General features: G+C 58.1%; 2 protein-coding genes across 3 annotated transcripts in view; both read right to left on the reverse strand.

The window, feature by feature from the left end:
- Window positions 1-6,585: 6,585 nt before the first annotated feature.
- On the reverse strand, window positions 6,586-15,478 carry CDC34 (cell division cycle 34). Of its 2 annotated transcripts, XR_003092553.1 has the most exons (7): window positions 15,276-15,478; window positions 11,327-11,413; window positions 10,397-10,494; window positions 10,000-10,134; window positions 8,959-9,334; window positions 7,256-7,373; window positions 6,586-6,786 (listed from the first exon to the last, which is right to left on the reverse strand). XR_003092553.1 is itself a non-coding variant. In XM_006017460.3 (5 exons), the coding sequence occupies exons 1-5, from the start codon at window positions 15,450-15,452 to the stop codon at window positions 9,115-9,117; spliced, it is 717 nt and encodes a 238-aa protein (XP_006017522.1). In that variant the 5' UTR covers window positions 15,453-15,478; the 3' UTR covers window positions 8,439-9,114. The 2 variants fall into 2 exon arrangements, 1 of the variants encoding a protein (XP_006017522.1); XM_006017460.3 differs by lacking the exons at window positions 6,586-6,786; window positions 7,256-7,373 and having other exon boundaries at window positions 8,439-9,334.
- TPGS1 (tubulin polyglutamylase complex subunit 1) overlaps window positions 11,335-15,484 on the reverse strand; it is a gene marked incomplete at its 5' end in the record, with an annotated part of 8,896 nt that continues 4,746 nt past the window's right edge. The window contains one exon of the mRNA XM_006017574.2: window positions 11,335-11,413. The remainder of the gene's footprint in view (window positions 11,414-15,484) is intronic.

Genomic DNA, 15,484 nt, shown 5'->3' on the forward strand with positions numbered 1-15,484 from the left:
GAGAAGCCAAAACAGCCCTGTTGAATCTTGAACCTGCGGCTATTCCTAGAGTCTTTTTCCCAGAGAGAAAGAACCTCCTCCTCCCTTTCTTTTTTATATGCAGCTAATTAGTCTCATTTGTCAAGGACAGCAGCAGCTGCATTCACTTAGCCTACGTGCCTTGACTGGTTTAACAGGGGAGCTGCACATACTTATACAGGGGCTGAGTCAACCAGCCTCCTACCTAGGATAACGCGTGCTCGCTTTTCATCGAGCGCCTTAGCACCCAGCAGCAGCAAAACGAAATGCAGTCTTAAAGATCAAGCTGCAGGAAGGCTTCCCAGGTAGGACACTCCTCACCATAACACCCTGGCCAAGAGTGTCCGGAGTGATTAGCACAGCCAAAGTGCGTCTTAGGTGGTTTGTGCACAAGAGGAAAACACTGTGCGTTCAGGGTCCCGTGGCCGGACTCGTGAACGGTTAACATCTCCTACCCCCCACGCCTGGCCAGCCTCTGCAGTGCACCAAGTGGCACCCAACACATGCTTGCTGTTGCTACTCTTGTGCTTGGTGCCGTCTAGGATCCAGTCCATGCTTCAGAGGCAGCTCTGGGCAGCTGTGCAATGGCGCTGGCTGCCCTGGTGCCCGCACAGCAGCATGATCAGCCACTACTGTGGCAGCAGCTATTTTTGCACCCCTGAAAAAGCAGCGCTTAGGAGTTGCTGCCCCAATCTCCCCCAGCAAAGTTATGCTACTTCAGTGCTTGATAAGCACCCATCAGTGAGAGCCCAGCCAGACCCTGCATCTGAGACCAGCTCTGCCAGTAGAGTCCACCTCGTGGAACCACTCTCAAGCCTCTTTTGCTGGATGATGGTAACACATGCCCAGGGCGAGCATTAGAGGCCTCCTCAAAGAGTGCCAAGGAGAAAACACAGCCAGCTTATTCAAGAGAGGGCTTGGGAGCAGAACGGATAGTCCCCAAGCGCGCACATTAACCATCTAGGAGTGCAGTCTAGACCGTCCTGCTGCAAGAGGCTTTAAAACATGAGCAGCCAGCTGTAATGGCACCCTTCTGCGTCCAGAAGTCTGCACCGCTTTCATTGCCAGCTGCTATCGGGAAACCCACGCAAGCTGCGGCAAGCATGCTGCCCGTGGCAGATCACAGCAGGTTTCTATTCAGCGCTTGCCTCCTTCAAGCAATTAATTGCCAGAGGAGTCACGAGGAGGATGGCAATGTCGCATCTCCGGGGCTCTGCACACCAGCCTGGACAGACACAACCTGCACGTGGCACGGGCGGTTCCACAGCAAACACCCTCGGCAAGGGCTGCAGAAGTAGCACAGGGTTAAAAGCTCATTTTGGGAGAGCTCAGGCCACCGCTGCACTTTGATCCCGTCTGTATTTGCAGGTCTCTGCACTCCTGGAAGGGCCCCTGGTAGACTGGTGTCCTGGCCAAATTCCAGCTGGGTTGATTAGGCTCTGCTCACGTGAGATCCTTTTCCCCTCCCGTCCCCATGGATTTGCTTTCGCCCCTAACCCTGCTCTCCTTTGCTAACCGTTTTATAAGGGGCCAGAACAGCTAAGGAAGTCGCTCAAGAATGACATAACCAGCACAGTGCCTCCTGCATGGCCTGTTACATCCCATCCACGAGCCCTTCAGCATCATCACTCTTGTTTTTAAAGAAGCCGCAGGAAGGATGCATTTATCCGCTGTTGCTGCGAGCCATTAGGTGGCTGCTAGGTTCCACCCCAGAAGTGGCTGCATTTTAGTGAGGGGTTGGAAAGTGCAGAAAGGCTGCTGCCAGCCTGAAACGAGACAAGAAACGCAAGTGAGATCAGGGAGGACAACCAGGATTCTGGAGAAGAGGCTTCAACATGCGGTGACTCCCACCCCCAATCTCACACCCGGGGACTTTGACTCCTAGCTCAGCAGCAAGTCAGCATCCTGCACAAGCACCGTCTTGCAGACACCCTGGCGTTAATCTTTAATTTTTATGGGGGAAAAGGTAGGCGATCTGGTGCCTCGGAGGTTTGAAGAGCTGGGAGCAGGCCTCTCCACTGGCTTTAGGAAGGGCACTTTCATTATTGCGCTCTTACCTGCGCTAAAATATGCCAACCCTGAGCCTTTCTACTCAGCTGGAGCATGGCCTGAAAACTCTTTAGCTGGGAATGCAAAGAATGAGAGCCCTTCCTCACAACCCCTATGCCCTGGGGCAGGGGTTAGGTGTTTAGAAATTTGCAATGAATATTTCTAAATTGGCTGGGAAGGCATTAGATCAGTTAATCATATGGATAAACTGATAGACTTATTCAGCAAAGGATCTGGGGGCACCCCAAGATGTGGGGAAGGAGGGTGGGAGCTCTTGGAAAAGGCCTCCCCTTATTTTATTTTTTGCTGGTCCCTGGAGCTGCTTTGCTCTCCCCTTTCCTTAGTAGCACTATCTAGCCCTCCAGGGGCGAGTGTTTAATCAGGAGGGAGATGGCGGTTGGGATGCAGAGAACAATACCAGGACAGCAGAACAAAGGCCAAAGCCAGCCGCCAGCTCCTTCCAGAGGATAAGAATGTCCCTGGCTTATGGGGCAACTGCTGAGATCAAACCCAGGGTGAGAGGAAGCTTCTTAATCAGCTGAAGCGATTATCAGGTAGGAATCAGGAAGGATATGCGGTTATCACATTGCACAAAGGGCCAGGTGCATTCTTCCAAGGGAGGTGCGATTTTCCTTTGCACTGGGGCTTAGGGCCCCTGGGGAGGTGGGAGACACAGGGACTTAGGAAACAAAACCTGGGAGCAGCCCATTTTCTCCAAATCCCTGGCTTAAAGCAGCAAGCGACGATGTCTGCAGTCCAGTTAGTCCCTCAAGTGCCAGCACCCTTTCCTAGCTCACATGACAGGTGACCACAGGGCCAGCTTCCCTAGTGGTGCACCTCTCCCACCCCTGGAGGGAAGGAGAGCTTAGCTCTTAGTCTCCCCACAGACATTATAAGTGAGGTTTTTCAGGTTTTTTGGAAGGTGGCAGATGCTAAAGGGTGAAACCAACCCTCAGCTCTCAGGGATATGAAGGGGCAGATGCTTATGACGGTACCCAGAAGTCCACGGACCACATCCACATATAAGAGTGGCACCAGTAACATGGCACAGCACGCTTGCTGTGGACCTTTCCTAGCCAAGGGCGTCCTCATTGCAACAGGCTGTAGGGGCGTAAGGAGGGTAGCATTGCGGATAAGACCCCTGGGGCCTCCATGCCACCGTTTGGGACAGGCTCATGGAGCATACACGGGACACGGGAATGACAGCATTCAAGCAGCTGCTGGGTGGCTGTGGAGGGGGCCCTTGGGAGTCTGGAGCTGCCTCTTAAAAGCTGGATCTCAATGAGCCAAAGATTTCCCATCTGCTCCCTGTTACATTTCCGCAGCATCTGCAAGAGCGAAATGGGGAACGAGACAGGCAGCGGGGACAGAGGGGATGGGAAGACTGACATGGAGCAGTGTGATCCAAAGGGCTCACCGAGATACCGCCAACCAGATCCTGTGCCACCCATTAGGTGCCTACATTTAGTTTCCAAAACAGCATCAAGACACGAGACAGGTGGGTGCCTAAATCCTGTTGTACCACACCATGGGTTCAGCCTTGAGACTGAAGAGCAATGAGGCAAGAGGATTGAGGCACCCACATCCTCCAAGGTAGCTCCCAGGTGAACCAAGATCCAGCTCTGTGCATCAGAGAAGCAGTGGGAGCAAAACTGGGATGCCGTGCCACCGCCAGGCCAGCCAACGGCCTCCAGCCTGGAGGGCAGCGAGTGCTTCTCTAGTCTCAGGGGGAAGAGGAACAGTGCAAGGATGCCAATGGACTTACTGCAGGCAGAGGTGGGCTCGTCTGCTGCTGGCAGCTTCCCGGCACCGGTCCCAGCAGCGCCTGTGGTCGAGGGGAAGGGGAGGTATGATTGTGCTACAGGAGAAGCGAAGCAGCTCTTCCCAGAAGCACAAGCAAGGGTTGCCTGGTGCTCGCTGGAGCCCTCCATGAAGTCCTGCCTGCTTGATGAAGTCCTGCCTGGGGACAAGAGGAGTCTGGGCCACGATAAACCAGAGCCTCTGCCAGCAGAGAACAGCGGCTGCCTGGTAGCGGGGAGGGCAGTGAGGATGTGGAACGAATGCCAAGCCTCAGCACCCATGCAGGCAAATCTGCATCTCTGCCCTGCAGAGGGACTGGTTGGGTCTGCTGGGTGCCCAGCCACTTGCCCTGTATGCAGTAACAGCCCCAAATGAGGCACAAGGAAAACCAAGCACAGAGGGGGATGAATAAAGCAGCAGAAAGGTAGGGGGTATGGGCCTGGCCGGACCCAAGCTGAAAATGCAGCAGTCGTCAGGTCCCAAATGCTTTTGCTCTCATTCAGTGGCACTTTGCTTAGTGAGAGCAGCCAGCCCCTGTGACCGGAGAACAGCTTTGAGCTCTGCGTGAAGCTCAGGGTAGCCCCTAGGGCCTGGCCCAAGCGAGCAGAGATGGGTCTGAGCCCAGAGCACCATGTGGGGGGAGCCCTAAGGCAAGGGGTGCAGGTAGCTGGGGACCAGGACAGCGGATGGCAGCACAAGAGGGAATGAGACTACCTGGGGAAGGAAGAAATCCAGACAGCTCAATGCTGTGGCCTGGCTCCTTCCAGCATGTCTAGACAGGCATTAGGACTGCCCGATGGCCGGCAATAGCACCTGATAGCACGAATGGGCCCCCCAGGGCTGGAATTCGACTCCAGGGGAGGGTCTCAGCCAAAGATTTGGACTCCAGCCCTGTAAGCTGGAGAGCAGCAGGGAGTCAGAGCGACCCGAAGCCAGAGGAGTTGCCTTGGACCCCTGCTGCAATGGATGCCTCCCCAGGGGACAGCCACCACCTCCAAGCTAAGCAAGGAGCCCACTCTGGGGTCACCTTGACAGGCTGGGGTGAGAGAAACTCTGGAAGGACAGGGAGCTGCAGCTGCTCCATCCAGCTGGAGGCTGTTTCCGGAGGAGACCAGACAGGGACTCACAGCTGTAACCTCCACAACAGGAACAGCTGGCAGAGCCCAAGTGCTGGGCACTCAGGCACTGGTGGATGAGGCCATGAGAGCACAAACCATCCTGCTCCCAACCTGGTGGCAGGAAGGAGCCAGGATGCGGGCCCAGGACCTGAGACAGCCCCATGCTCGCGAAGCAGCGCAGGCTGGGGACATATGCATCAGCTATCCCCCATGCACTGGCCCTGCCAGCCCTCTGCCCCCTCCACACCAGGCAACATGCACCAGGCTGCAGAAGAGGCTGCTTGTGCTCTCCCTGGAGATCACGGGGCTTCGGGGCTCCTGCCAGGCCCCTGCTACTGCAGCACCTGGCCTCCATTAACCCCCAGGAAGCAGGGCAATTCCAGCATCAGGCTACCGACTGTCACATGATGGAGAAGCCAGTGAAGCTTTCCAGGACCCGCAGGCAGGAGACAGCTGCCGGAGCGGGGAGGTCAAGCAGGCTGGTTTCCTCCACAAAGCAGAGGAAGGAGGTTTGAGGCTAGAAGCATGAAGAGCCTGAAGGGTTGCACTCAAGTGCCTCTTGGCAACAGCCTGCACTCTCAGCCCAGTCGGCCAGACTGCTTCCTGCATCAGCTCTGCTGCAAGGAGGGTCTTGCATGGCGCCTACCTGCAAAGAGTCCCCACCCCTGCCCAGTCCAGGGGACAGGGAATGATGTGTTTGGGGGTGGGGTGGGGAAGAGAAGACGAGACCGCTTCTCCCTGTCAGACCAGCCTGGAGAATTGGAAACAGCCCTGTCCTTCCCCTGAGCATGGAAGCAACAGCACAGAACATGCACCATAGGGCATGCCCTTCGAGGTGGCCAAGTCCCACAGCAACTGGTCTGAGCTCAGGAAGGGAACAGATCCCACTGGGGACAGACGTCCAAGGGAAGCGAGAGCACGGCAGGAAGGACCAGGTAATGCCAAGCAGCCGGGGCAGGCATCTGCTCCTAGGAGGAGCTGGAGCTTGACTTGCATGGGGGAATTTCAAGCCCTCGGCAGCACTCAGAGGAGGGTGGCACGAAACCGGACTCCTGGACTCCATTCCCAGCTCCGATTCACTGGGGGTCAAAAACAGCCTCCCAGGCCACCAAGCCCTCAGCTGAGGTTCCAGGCCTGGTGCGTTTGGGCACTGCTTGGAGATCCCCAGAGCCAGGGGATTGATGCAGCAGGGATTTCTGGAACAGTCTCCCAGCCCCAGCAACCAGGCAGGAGCCCAGGGCTACCTCCTTAGCTCAGCTCGGCTGTCACGGGTGGTCACAGCTGTGGCCAAGAGCCTGGTTTCACTGGTGGAAGAACCTACAGCCTCTCTCTGCGTTTGGAGCTACACACTCAGATCCGCTCTGCCATGGCACAGAGCGCCAAGCGCCTCACCTCTGCCTCAAGGAAACCCCCGCTTGGGCCCAGGCAGGGTGTAGGAAGCTCGCCCCCCCACCCCAGCCGACCCACGCAGGGCACTTTGTGCCCGAGAGCTTGTCCAACATCAATCCCAATTGCACAGTTGGTTTAATAAGATCTCACCAAAACCCTCCTGGCTGCTCACACACTATCCAGGCGAGGTTGCTTCAGCCCTACCTTACTTCTAGGTCTCCTCTCTCAATGGATCAGCTGGCTGAGAGCACCACCTTCAGGCCAGATCGGGCTCATAGGAAGGGTTCGTCTCTGCCTTCCTATCCCTGGAGAGAGACAGCTGCAGTCACAAACACAATCCAGCCTGCGCTGACATCGATTGCTCCGGTCCAGGCGCCGCAATGCTTCCCTTGCTGCTCACATCAGACACCACCTCGGATCAAAGGCACAAGGAGAGATCTTTCAGTCTCCAGGGAAGCCGGAGCAGAAGAGAGCGCGGCTGGCTCTCTCATAGGTTCAGAAGGGCTCTTAATAACATGTTACTGGAGCAGCATCAAGGTCCCCTGGTCAGGACCAATGCCGTGTTGTGCTAAGCACTGGCTGTCAGACTCAGCACTGAAATTCAGGTCCCACGGACATGCCTGCACACTTACATACGGTGCCTCTGGCTGGAATCACACAAGCAGGCACAAGACTGGAGCAGGGGCTGAGCAACGGAGGAGTTGCTGCTAATCTCACAGCCAGACAGGGAGGGGAGTTCGGGCCACTACAACCAGATCCACCTCTGCCACGCAGGAGACAAATCCTGACTGCCAGAGGCTGCAGGCAACGTGGTCACATCTGCCTTGGAGAATACGTATGTTGAGTTACAGAGCATGAAACCTGCAGAGAGAGGCACCTACCTTGAGCTCAGCCTGCCGGCCGTGCCTGGAGCAGCGGAGCGTCCCTGCGTGATGTCAGGCCCATGCTTGGGATCGATTTCCACATCCACCGAGGTTGTTCTATGTCAGGGCGGCCAAGCTGTGGCACACGGCAGAGTAACGGACAGACAGGCAGCACAGCAGCAGATAGGGCAAGGAGCAGAAAGCAGAGCAGGTCAGGCAGAGGAAAGGGATGGGAGTTGATGGGTTGGTCAGGAACAACAGGAACCCCGGGAGAGACGGGCGATGGGAAGGATTTGCACGGGGCTCATATAAGCTTACTCCCAGTGAAACACCCCAGACCCCCCTGGAAACCAGCTGCCTCCAGTTCCCAACCTGGCAGGAAGGGCCCCTCCTGGAGCCAGCTGTACTGCATAGGCTGGGGTAGAGCCAGGCTCTTGCTACCGCCCCACTGGCTCCTGGTCCCAGCACCCCAAGATGGATCCACGCCCTGGTCTCCCCACCCCACAGCACTCCCTAGCAGATGAACAGTTGGAGGCAGCCAGAAAACCAGTCACCATGCCCTCCATCTTCCCCAGAGATCTACCAGGTCAGGAACCTCCCTTTTCCGCCCACCTGCTACATCTCAGGGCCCTGACGTCCCTCTGCGACACGGCGCCTCTCAGATGTCTTTAGCTTTTCACAGCCCAGGCCAAGAGCCTCCTGGCGCATCGTGTGTCCAGTCTACTCTGCCCTGATCAGGTCCTGGTGATGGAGCAGGGACCGAAACCGCAGCATCCTGTATGTTAGAGACACCTGGTGCTCTCAGCGAGGGCCCTCGTTTGGCCTGGTCAGTCCACCACGGGCACTCCCAGGGCAAGGGACGGTCCTTCACCCACAGGACGGGCAGGGAGGCCTGGCTACTTCCCACTCACAGCAAGAGCCACCTGTTACATCTGACCTGTCCACTGCCCCTGCCTGCCTCCCCCCACAGGGTACCAGCACATTTGCTGCATCACTGATCCCTGGACTCCTTCCCCTCCCTGCCCTGCAGTCCCCACACCTGCCCCCACCCTCTCCTTAAGGGTTGAGATCATCGTGGACTTCAGGGCAGACCCCCCCGACCCTGGTACAAGCAGTGCCTCTGATGACTGAAGGCAGCACAGCCGCTCCCTTAAAAGTACTTTTATTAAATAGTTTAAAAAAAAAAAAAAAAATCCAAAACAGAACAAAACAACCCCCAAAGCAGCAGGAAGAGTTAAAACTACCCCCCACCCTTTAAAAACAACCCTCCCCCCCAGCTTGTCAGTGCAGCCATGATCCACCCTGGGGCACCCTTCACCTCTGCCCCCTTCCCCATGAAGGAGGGCCCAAGGGAGGAAGGGAGCTGCTCCAGCCCAGGTTGTGTATGCTGGGATCTCAGCCCCTGGGCCCAACGGGCTCCTGAAGCGCAGGGAAGGGGCTAGTGGGAGCAAGGACTGTTCCCATGGCTTGTAAAGGGGGGGGGGTGCGGAGGACCACAGCAGCCCCTGCCACCTCTCCACCCAACAGGCTGCACCAGCTCCACGTAGCCACCCCCAAGCTGTTTCTCCCAGGCAGGGTGCAAGACCAATTTCACCCCACGGAGACATCCCCTCTCACTCCACCCAGAGACGCCGGCTTCCACATCCCGGCAGATACAGAAAATACCTCAGTGAATCCCCCCCCCCATCCCTCCCCCCATATAAAACAGGGTTATATTTTACAAAGACAGCGGTGGTTTCTCTTGCACAGCAGCACAGTCTCCCCGTGAGGTAGAGCGCGAGGGCCGGGGCCGACCGAGCCGAGATTCAAACCAGGGCATCTGAGCCGAGGTAAAATTCAGGAGTTTATAAAGGAGCTTTGGCGTGGGCAGGGGGACGTCAGGACTCCTCATTGCCAGAGTCATCCTCATCGCCGTAGCAGCTGTCAGCATCGTCGTCGTCCTCCTCCATCTCGTCATCTTCGTAGTAGTCATCGTAGAAGAGGTCCGAGCCCTCATCTGGGGCTGGCGTCTTGGTCTTCACGCAGTACTCAGCCAGCGTGGTGGGCACCTTCACACCGTCCCGCTCTGCATCCACCTTGGTTCCCAGGACTTGCTTCCTGCAAGGGGCCAGGAGCAGTGAGAACAGGGTTGAGGCAATAGCAGCGGAGGGATCATAGGTATTTATAGGTTAATCCTGGCATAGGGTGCCAGGCAGGAGCCTGAAGTCTTTGCAAGGTGTCACAGACTGCCTGGCCAGGACTGCCCCAGGCACCATTATCGCAAGAATAGTCTAGATGTGGGTGGACCGGGCCTTGAAGCAGCCTCGACTTCCCCCTCCCTCAGTGAGGCTTCCCCAGCCCTGCAAGAGCCCAACCCCTTTGGGCAGGAAGGTGGGCACTGCCCTGCTACAGGGGACGGGCTGTTGCACGTGCAGCCAAGATGCAGATGGGGAAAGCGTCTCCCCCACCTCCGAGGCTGGGCAGACCGGGACTCATGCTACAGCCATCCTTCATGGGGTGATCACGTGCAGATCTGCCCATGAGATCTCAACGTCTAGGGCTGTTGAGCCCTGAATGCACATAGACCCCCCCGGCCAACCTGGCAGTCACCCAGGCCTCGCTGATCTCTACCACCAGCCTTGAAGAACAGAGTGGTGGTGGTGGAAATAGCCCCAAGGCCTTTGCCCCCATGCCCAGGTGTGAGCATCTCAGTGCCCTCCTGAGCAGTGACTTCAGCTACATGTCTCCCCAACTCATCCAAGTGCCAGTCACGCTCCCCTTACCTGATGATGTCCGTGTACTCTCGGTCCTTCCCTTTGCTCTCTTTCCACTTGCGGTACATGACCGAGGCGTCCACATTGGCCGGTGAGAACGTGTTGGGCTCGTTGAGCAGCGAGATCACGCTCAGGAGGATCGTCCTGGTGAGCACGGGTAAGGGGAGCAGTTAGAACCAGGGAGGGAGGCTCAGCAACCATCCAGGTCTGACAAGGAGCAGGAAGGCACAGCGCTACACCAGGGCCAAGGGCTGTAGTGCCTAGATCCCACCTAGTTTGCACGAGCAGTGATTGTGGGCACTGCCCACGAGCAGGCCAGACACCAGATAGAGCTGAAAGTCCATGCCAAGGAGGGGCTCTGCTAACCGCAGCCCTGCGCTCCCTTGCCAGCCTCCCCACAGCTTACCGCACGTTCTGGGTGGGGTTCCACCGCTCCGATGGCAGCTCCCCGCTCTGCGGATCATCCACTGGAGGATGCAAGATCGAGATGCAAACGTCTCCAGTCTGGAAGTGCAGGGAGACGGAGCTTAGCTGGGAGTCTCAGCCCCACAACCCAGCCCAGGAAGGGCGCCAATTCCTCCAGTTGCTCACGGCCTATGATAAACCCCTGCTACCTCTCAGCACCCCTCCCGTGGCTCTCCCTGTTTCTCAGGACATGTGCCCGAAAACGAGAAGCACCTCGAGGCTTCCCCCAGGCTTCTGAGGACTCTCAGGGCAGCCATGAAGCCATTTGCTGTGACAGATCCAGATTGCAGCCCCCCCACCCCATACTGTACCTCCACACCTGGAGACCCATCTCCTTGGTGGTCTCCAGGGCAGTTGGTGGGAGACATTTGCTCCAAGCAGGCTTGAAAGGCAGTTTAGAGCCTGACTCTGCCCAACCAGCCTTCTGGATCCTCATGGCCCAGGCAGGTGCCAGGCAGTGGAATAGCTGTGAGTCACCAGCAGACCAGCTGGGGCACTCCCTGGGCTGGCTCATACCCCTCCCTGCCTGGTACACACCCGCACAGTGCCGTCAACATGCTTCTGGCCACTATGCAAGACCGGCGGACTGCTCGTCCCCGGCTCCACCTGTAGCTGGTCATGTCCAGCTGACGGGGAGGTTTCAGGAAGGGAAAAGCCCGAGCCAGAGCAGGCCAGGTCCAGGGTGGCCGAGCTGTACCAAGCGAAGCCCAGGACATGGCTGGGCTGGCTGAGGCAGGTTTGCTCACAGCACGGGGTCCTGGTGACATGCAGGCTGGTTTCACCCAGTGCTTGGATCCAGCCCAGAAAGCCCCTTGAGAGCCAGAGCAGTGGCTGAATGGGAGCCCTCATGAGCACAGCCACAGAGACTCACCTCATAGATGTTTGGGTGCCACATCTTGGTGAGGAAGCGGAAGGCAGGCGGGGAGTAGGGGTAGTCGACAGGAAACCGGAGGCGAGCCTGCGATGGAAAGGGGAGAGGTCAGTGTCCTGGCTCAGGAGGAAGCAGGCTCAGGTGCCAGATGCATTGTGGAGGCCCAGATGAACCCCATGGATGCCCTTCAGGGCAGCCCCAAGGCTGCATCGTGGGCTGGGGCTCAGCCCCCCGACTGCCCACGTACCTCAGAGAGGATGGAAGTAATCAAGGGCTCAGAGCCTGGGGGCAGACGCTCCACCCCGGAACTGGCAGCACCAGCCCACAGGCTCAACCCTGCCCATCAACAGGAGGGTGATGACTTCCTCAAGGTGGGGGGGACCGTGTGACTGGGAGCTGTTATCCCTGGCCCCGAGCAGGGGCAGGGGACAGAGCCCAGGCTAGCTCAGAGTATCTGGGACACAACAAGTGAGCAAGGCCCTGCCATCTTGCCCTAGGGGAGGAGATGCCAAGCCCACAGGGTTAGGGACGCAGCTTGCATGACCTAGGCACATCCCATGCCCTCTCTCCCCTTAGGATGGCACAGGCCAGGCAGAGAAGACTTCTACTACTTCATAGAGAAATAAGGCTGGAAGGGATCTCAAGAGACCATCTAGTCCAACCAGGGTTCAAGTCCGCGACCTTGGTGTCACGGTCTGGGGGCAACCTGCTCCCTCCTGCCTCCCTGATCCCAAAAGGAAGATGCTCAGTTGCATCATGGCCCATCTGGACACTCAGGACCACAGGGCTTCCAGATAATGGGGGCTGCCAAATGCCACACATCGCCTCTGGGTACAGGACTGTCCATCAGACACTGGCAGGGGGAACGATGCCAGCAGGTCTGAGCTTGGGGACAGGCAGCTGGGCCCCACTGGCACAAAGGCGCTGCCCATAGAGGAAGTCTGAAGTGGGGAGAGCCATTTACTAGGTCAGGTTTGCTGGCAGTGGCAATGCTGGTCAGGGGGTTTCCGCACTCCAAGGTCAAGCCTTGTTATCAAAACTAGGCTGGTGCGTGGTGCCTCCTCCCTGATCGTTCTGCCCGGGTCCCTCCTTTCAAGACTCATCAGCTCATTTCCTTTCCAGCTCATCCAGCAATTACCCTCCTCCACCAACCTCGACACTGCCCCGGGCCACAGCACCCCGCCCCGGACATCTGGATGAGGGCTTGTTGTGCTTGATGGCCCACAGAGAAAACAACCCTCGTTATTTATTTCCTCGTGCAGATCCCGGTGTCAACACAGGACCCAGAGGACAGACCATGGAGCTGTCCCAGCCGTGGGGCTAAGCGCACTGACCTGGATCCACCTGGCAGGAGCTAGTCAAGACGCACCCTTGAAAGAACAAATGTCAGCTTCAAGGGTCTAAAATCTCCCCTCTAACTCCCACTACAAACCGGACTGGGATGGAGCTCAGAAGACAGCTTGTTCCCAGCCCTAACTGACTTCCTCCCCAGTCCATTTCCTACTGGATCTTACAAGCTGTGTCAGCTAAAGCAGCATGCAAGGCAGATCTGTTGGGCAGATGGTGAGAAGGTTAAGTGACTTGACCTGACAATGGGTGGTAGCAGTCAGAGGTCCTGGACTCCTGACTACGTCCCCTTCCCAAACCCACTGACTGGATAAGGAAAGGGGCAGCCACCGAGCTGAGAGCGGGGGCGATTTCCAAGGGCAGTTTATGCCAAGGCCTCTGATGATGAGATACACGAGCCAGAGCAAGGGCTGCCCCGAGATAAAGGCTTGAACCAAGCCATGAACCCATCTCCAAGCAACATCCCTTCCGCTCTTACTCCCCTGCATACCCTAAAAAAGCAAAGTGCAGAGGGACACGTGTCTTGCCCAATACCCCCAGTGCAGCCGAGGAAGCGCCATAGGGGTGGTGAACTCCAGGCGATGGCTCTGAAGCCGGCGTGGGAAACATGGAACAAAGGAAAACAACTTCCCTCCCACCATACGGGGCTCCACCAACCACTTGAACACGTCTGCAAAGAGACGCCGTCCCCCCCGTAATGGTTTGGAAAGGAGAAGTCTGAGAACACAAGAGTCGTACTGGCTCAGACTCCCGGTCCAGCTGGCCTAGCGTCCCATCTCCGACAGTGGCAGGGGTGGATATGCTATAGGGGTAGCGCTGAACCATGTACCTCTAAAGCAATTTATTTCCTAATTAACACCCTCCCTGGCATCTACCATTTACTGGGTTAGAGATGCCAGAGGAAACATCTCCAACCATTCACTTCAACATCCATCGAGAGCCATCTTCCGCGATACGAACCCAAGCAGCACTCGGGACGCTCGGGCTCCGACAATCAAGCTTTGGCTGCGCATCAGTTCTGGAGAGCGGCGGTAACGATCGCTTCCTCGAGCCGCTCGCACAGCCTCCAAGACGGGCGCTCGGAGCTTAACACTCAGTGATTCAAGCCCTAAAAATAGCTGGTCCCCATTGAGAACGAGACCGAGCACAACCGAGTTCAGGTGCTAAAAATAAGCCCCTGCAAATGTTGTGGCTGTGCCCAGCTGACGGCACGGCATGTCTCGTGCTCCCACGCCGGGTCCCGTGGCAGGCAGCAGATAAACAGAGGGTTAGAGCGAGCCAAGGAGAGAGATTTTCACCCTCCGGCTTCAGGACTGGGGAGGTATCTGCTAGCTGCCCGGCACCAGGAGCTGGTCTGCCTGTCCAAACCTTGATTTTAGCTTGGCAACAGCACCTCAACTGTGCCAGCGCGGCCAGGCTAAGCTGTCAGCTAACAGCAGCCAGAAGCTCAGTGCGAAATGCAGACACGGACGTCTTGTCATGCTGTGCGCGGCCTCCCCCCACAACCCCACGCGGTTCTGAACGTTGCTCCCGTGAACTCCCATCCTCAGGTGCAGGCTGGAGCCCGGCTGGCTGCAGGAAGTCAGCGCAGGAAGAGGGAGGACTACAGGCCAGTTCGCTCTACTGACGCGTTTCCATCCTGTCTTTCAACGCAGCCCTTGCGTGGCTCCCCAGGAAGTCGAGGGGTGAAGGGTGCCGGGGTTTTAAACCGACATGCGCACAGCCGGAGTACCGCGTCCAGTTCTGAGAGAGTCCCAAGAAGGGCCCACCCGTACGATCAGAGACTCGCACGGGAAAGGCCGAGGGACCTGGGACTCTTCAGCCTGAAGAAGAGAAGGCCGAGAGGGGACTTGGTAGCAGCTTACCGCTACATCAGGGGAAAACATCCAGGGCTCGGCAAGCAACTGTTCACCAAGGCATCGGAGAGGAAAACCAGGAGTAACAGCCACACTCCTGGAAGATCGGATTCAGGTGCAACATTAGGGAAAACTTCACAACGAGGGTGTCCGGACCGTGGGATAAACTCCCTCCAGAGGCGGTGCAATCACCTACCCTGGAAATCTTCAAGAGGAGACTGGACGGGCACCTCGCTGGGGTCGTCTGACCCCCAGTGATCTTTCCTGGCTGGCCCCGACGATCATCCGAGGTCCCTTCCACCCCCGACGCGCCCGAATCTACGCAGTCGGCGCGCTCAGAGCAAGCCCCTTTGTGGCGCTGGATGGGATCCAGCGCCACCCCAGGAAGGGGCCCCCACGGTACAGCCACAGGTGGGGCGCCCATGCCAGCGGAGGGTCCCTTCGCCCCCCCTTGAGCCAGGCAGCGCCCAGCAGGCCCCAGAGCTTTCTCTTCTCGCTTCCCGACGTAGCGAGGCTGCTCCGAAGCGGCTCGGGCGCCGGGCTGACTCACGGGGCGCAGCACCCGGCCGCGCCCGGCCCATACCAAGGGGAGGAAGGAAGCCTGGGCCCCCCCCCGCGGTACAGGGGCCCCTTGGGGAGCCCCCCAGCCCCGAGGAGACCAGCCCCGGGAACAAAGCGCCCAAAGGCAGGCGGGGAGGGGGGATCCCAAGACCCCTGGAGCCCCCCGAGCCGGCTCGGACGCGCACCTTGAAGTAGCCGCCCTCGTAGTAGGTGTTGGGGGGCCCGAAGATCGCCACCTCCCAGTTGTACAGGTCGCCCTCGTCCACCAGCGTGACCCGGAACCCCTCCACGGGCTCCTCCTGCAGCCCCTTCAGCTCCAACAGCAGCGCCTTCTGCGAGCTGGGCATCAGCGGCCGCGCCATGGCGGGGGGGCCCGGGAGGGCGCGCGGGGGCC

Source organism: Alligator sinensis, unplaced genomic scaffold, assembly GCF_000455745.1.
Source record: "Alligator sinensis unplaced genomic scaffold, ASM45574v1 scaffold1295_1, whole genome shotgun sequence".
Lineage (NCBI taxonomy): Eukaryota > Metazoa > Chordata > Crocodylia > Alligatoridae > Alligator > Alligator sinensis.

Coding starts and splice junctions, on each gene's coding strand:
- CDC34 (XM_006017460.3), bottom strand. CDS start 15,452: ATGGCGCGGCCGCTGATGCCCAGCTCGCAGAAGGCGCTGCTGTTGGAG. Junction 10,135..10,396: donor AACCCCACCCAGAACGTGCG/GTAAGCTGTGGG, acceptor CGTGCTCACCAG/GACGATCCTCCTGAGCGTGA. Junction 9,335..9,999: donor GAGTACACGGACATCATCAG/GTAAGGGGAGCG, acceptor GGCCCCTTGCAG/GAAGCAAGTCCTGGGAACCA.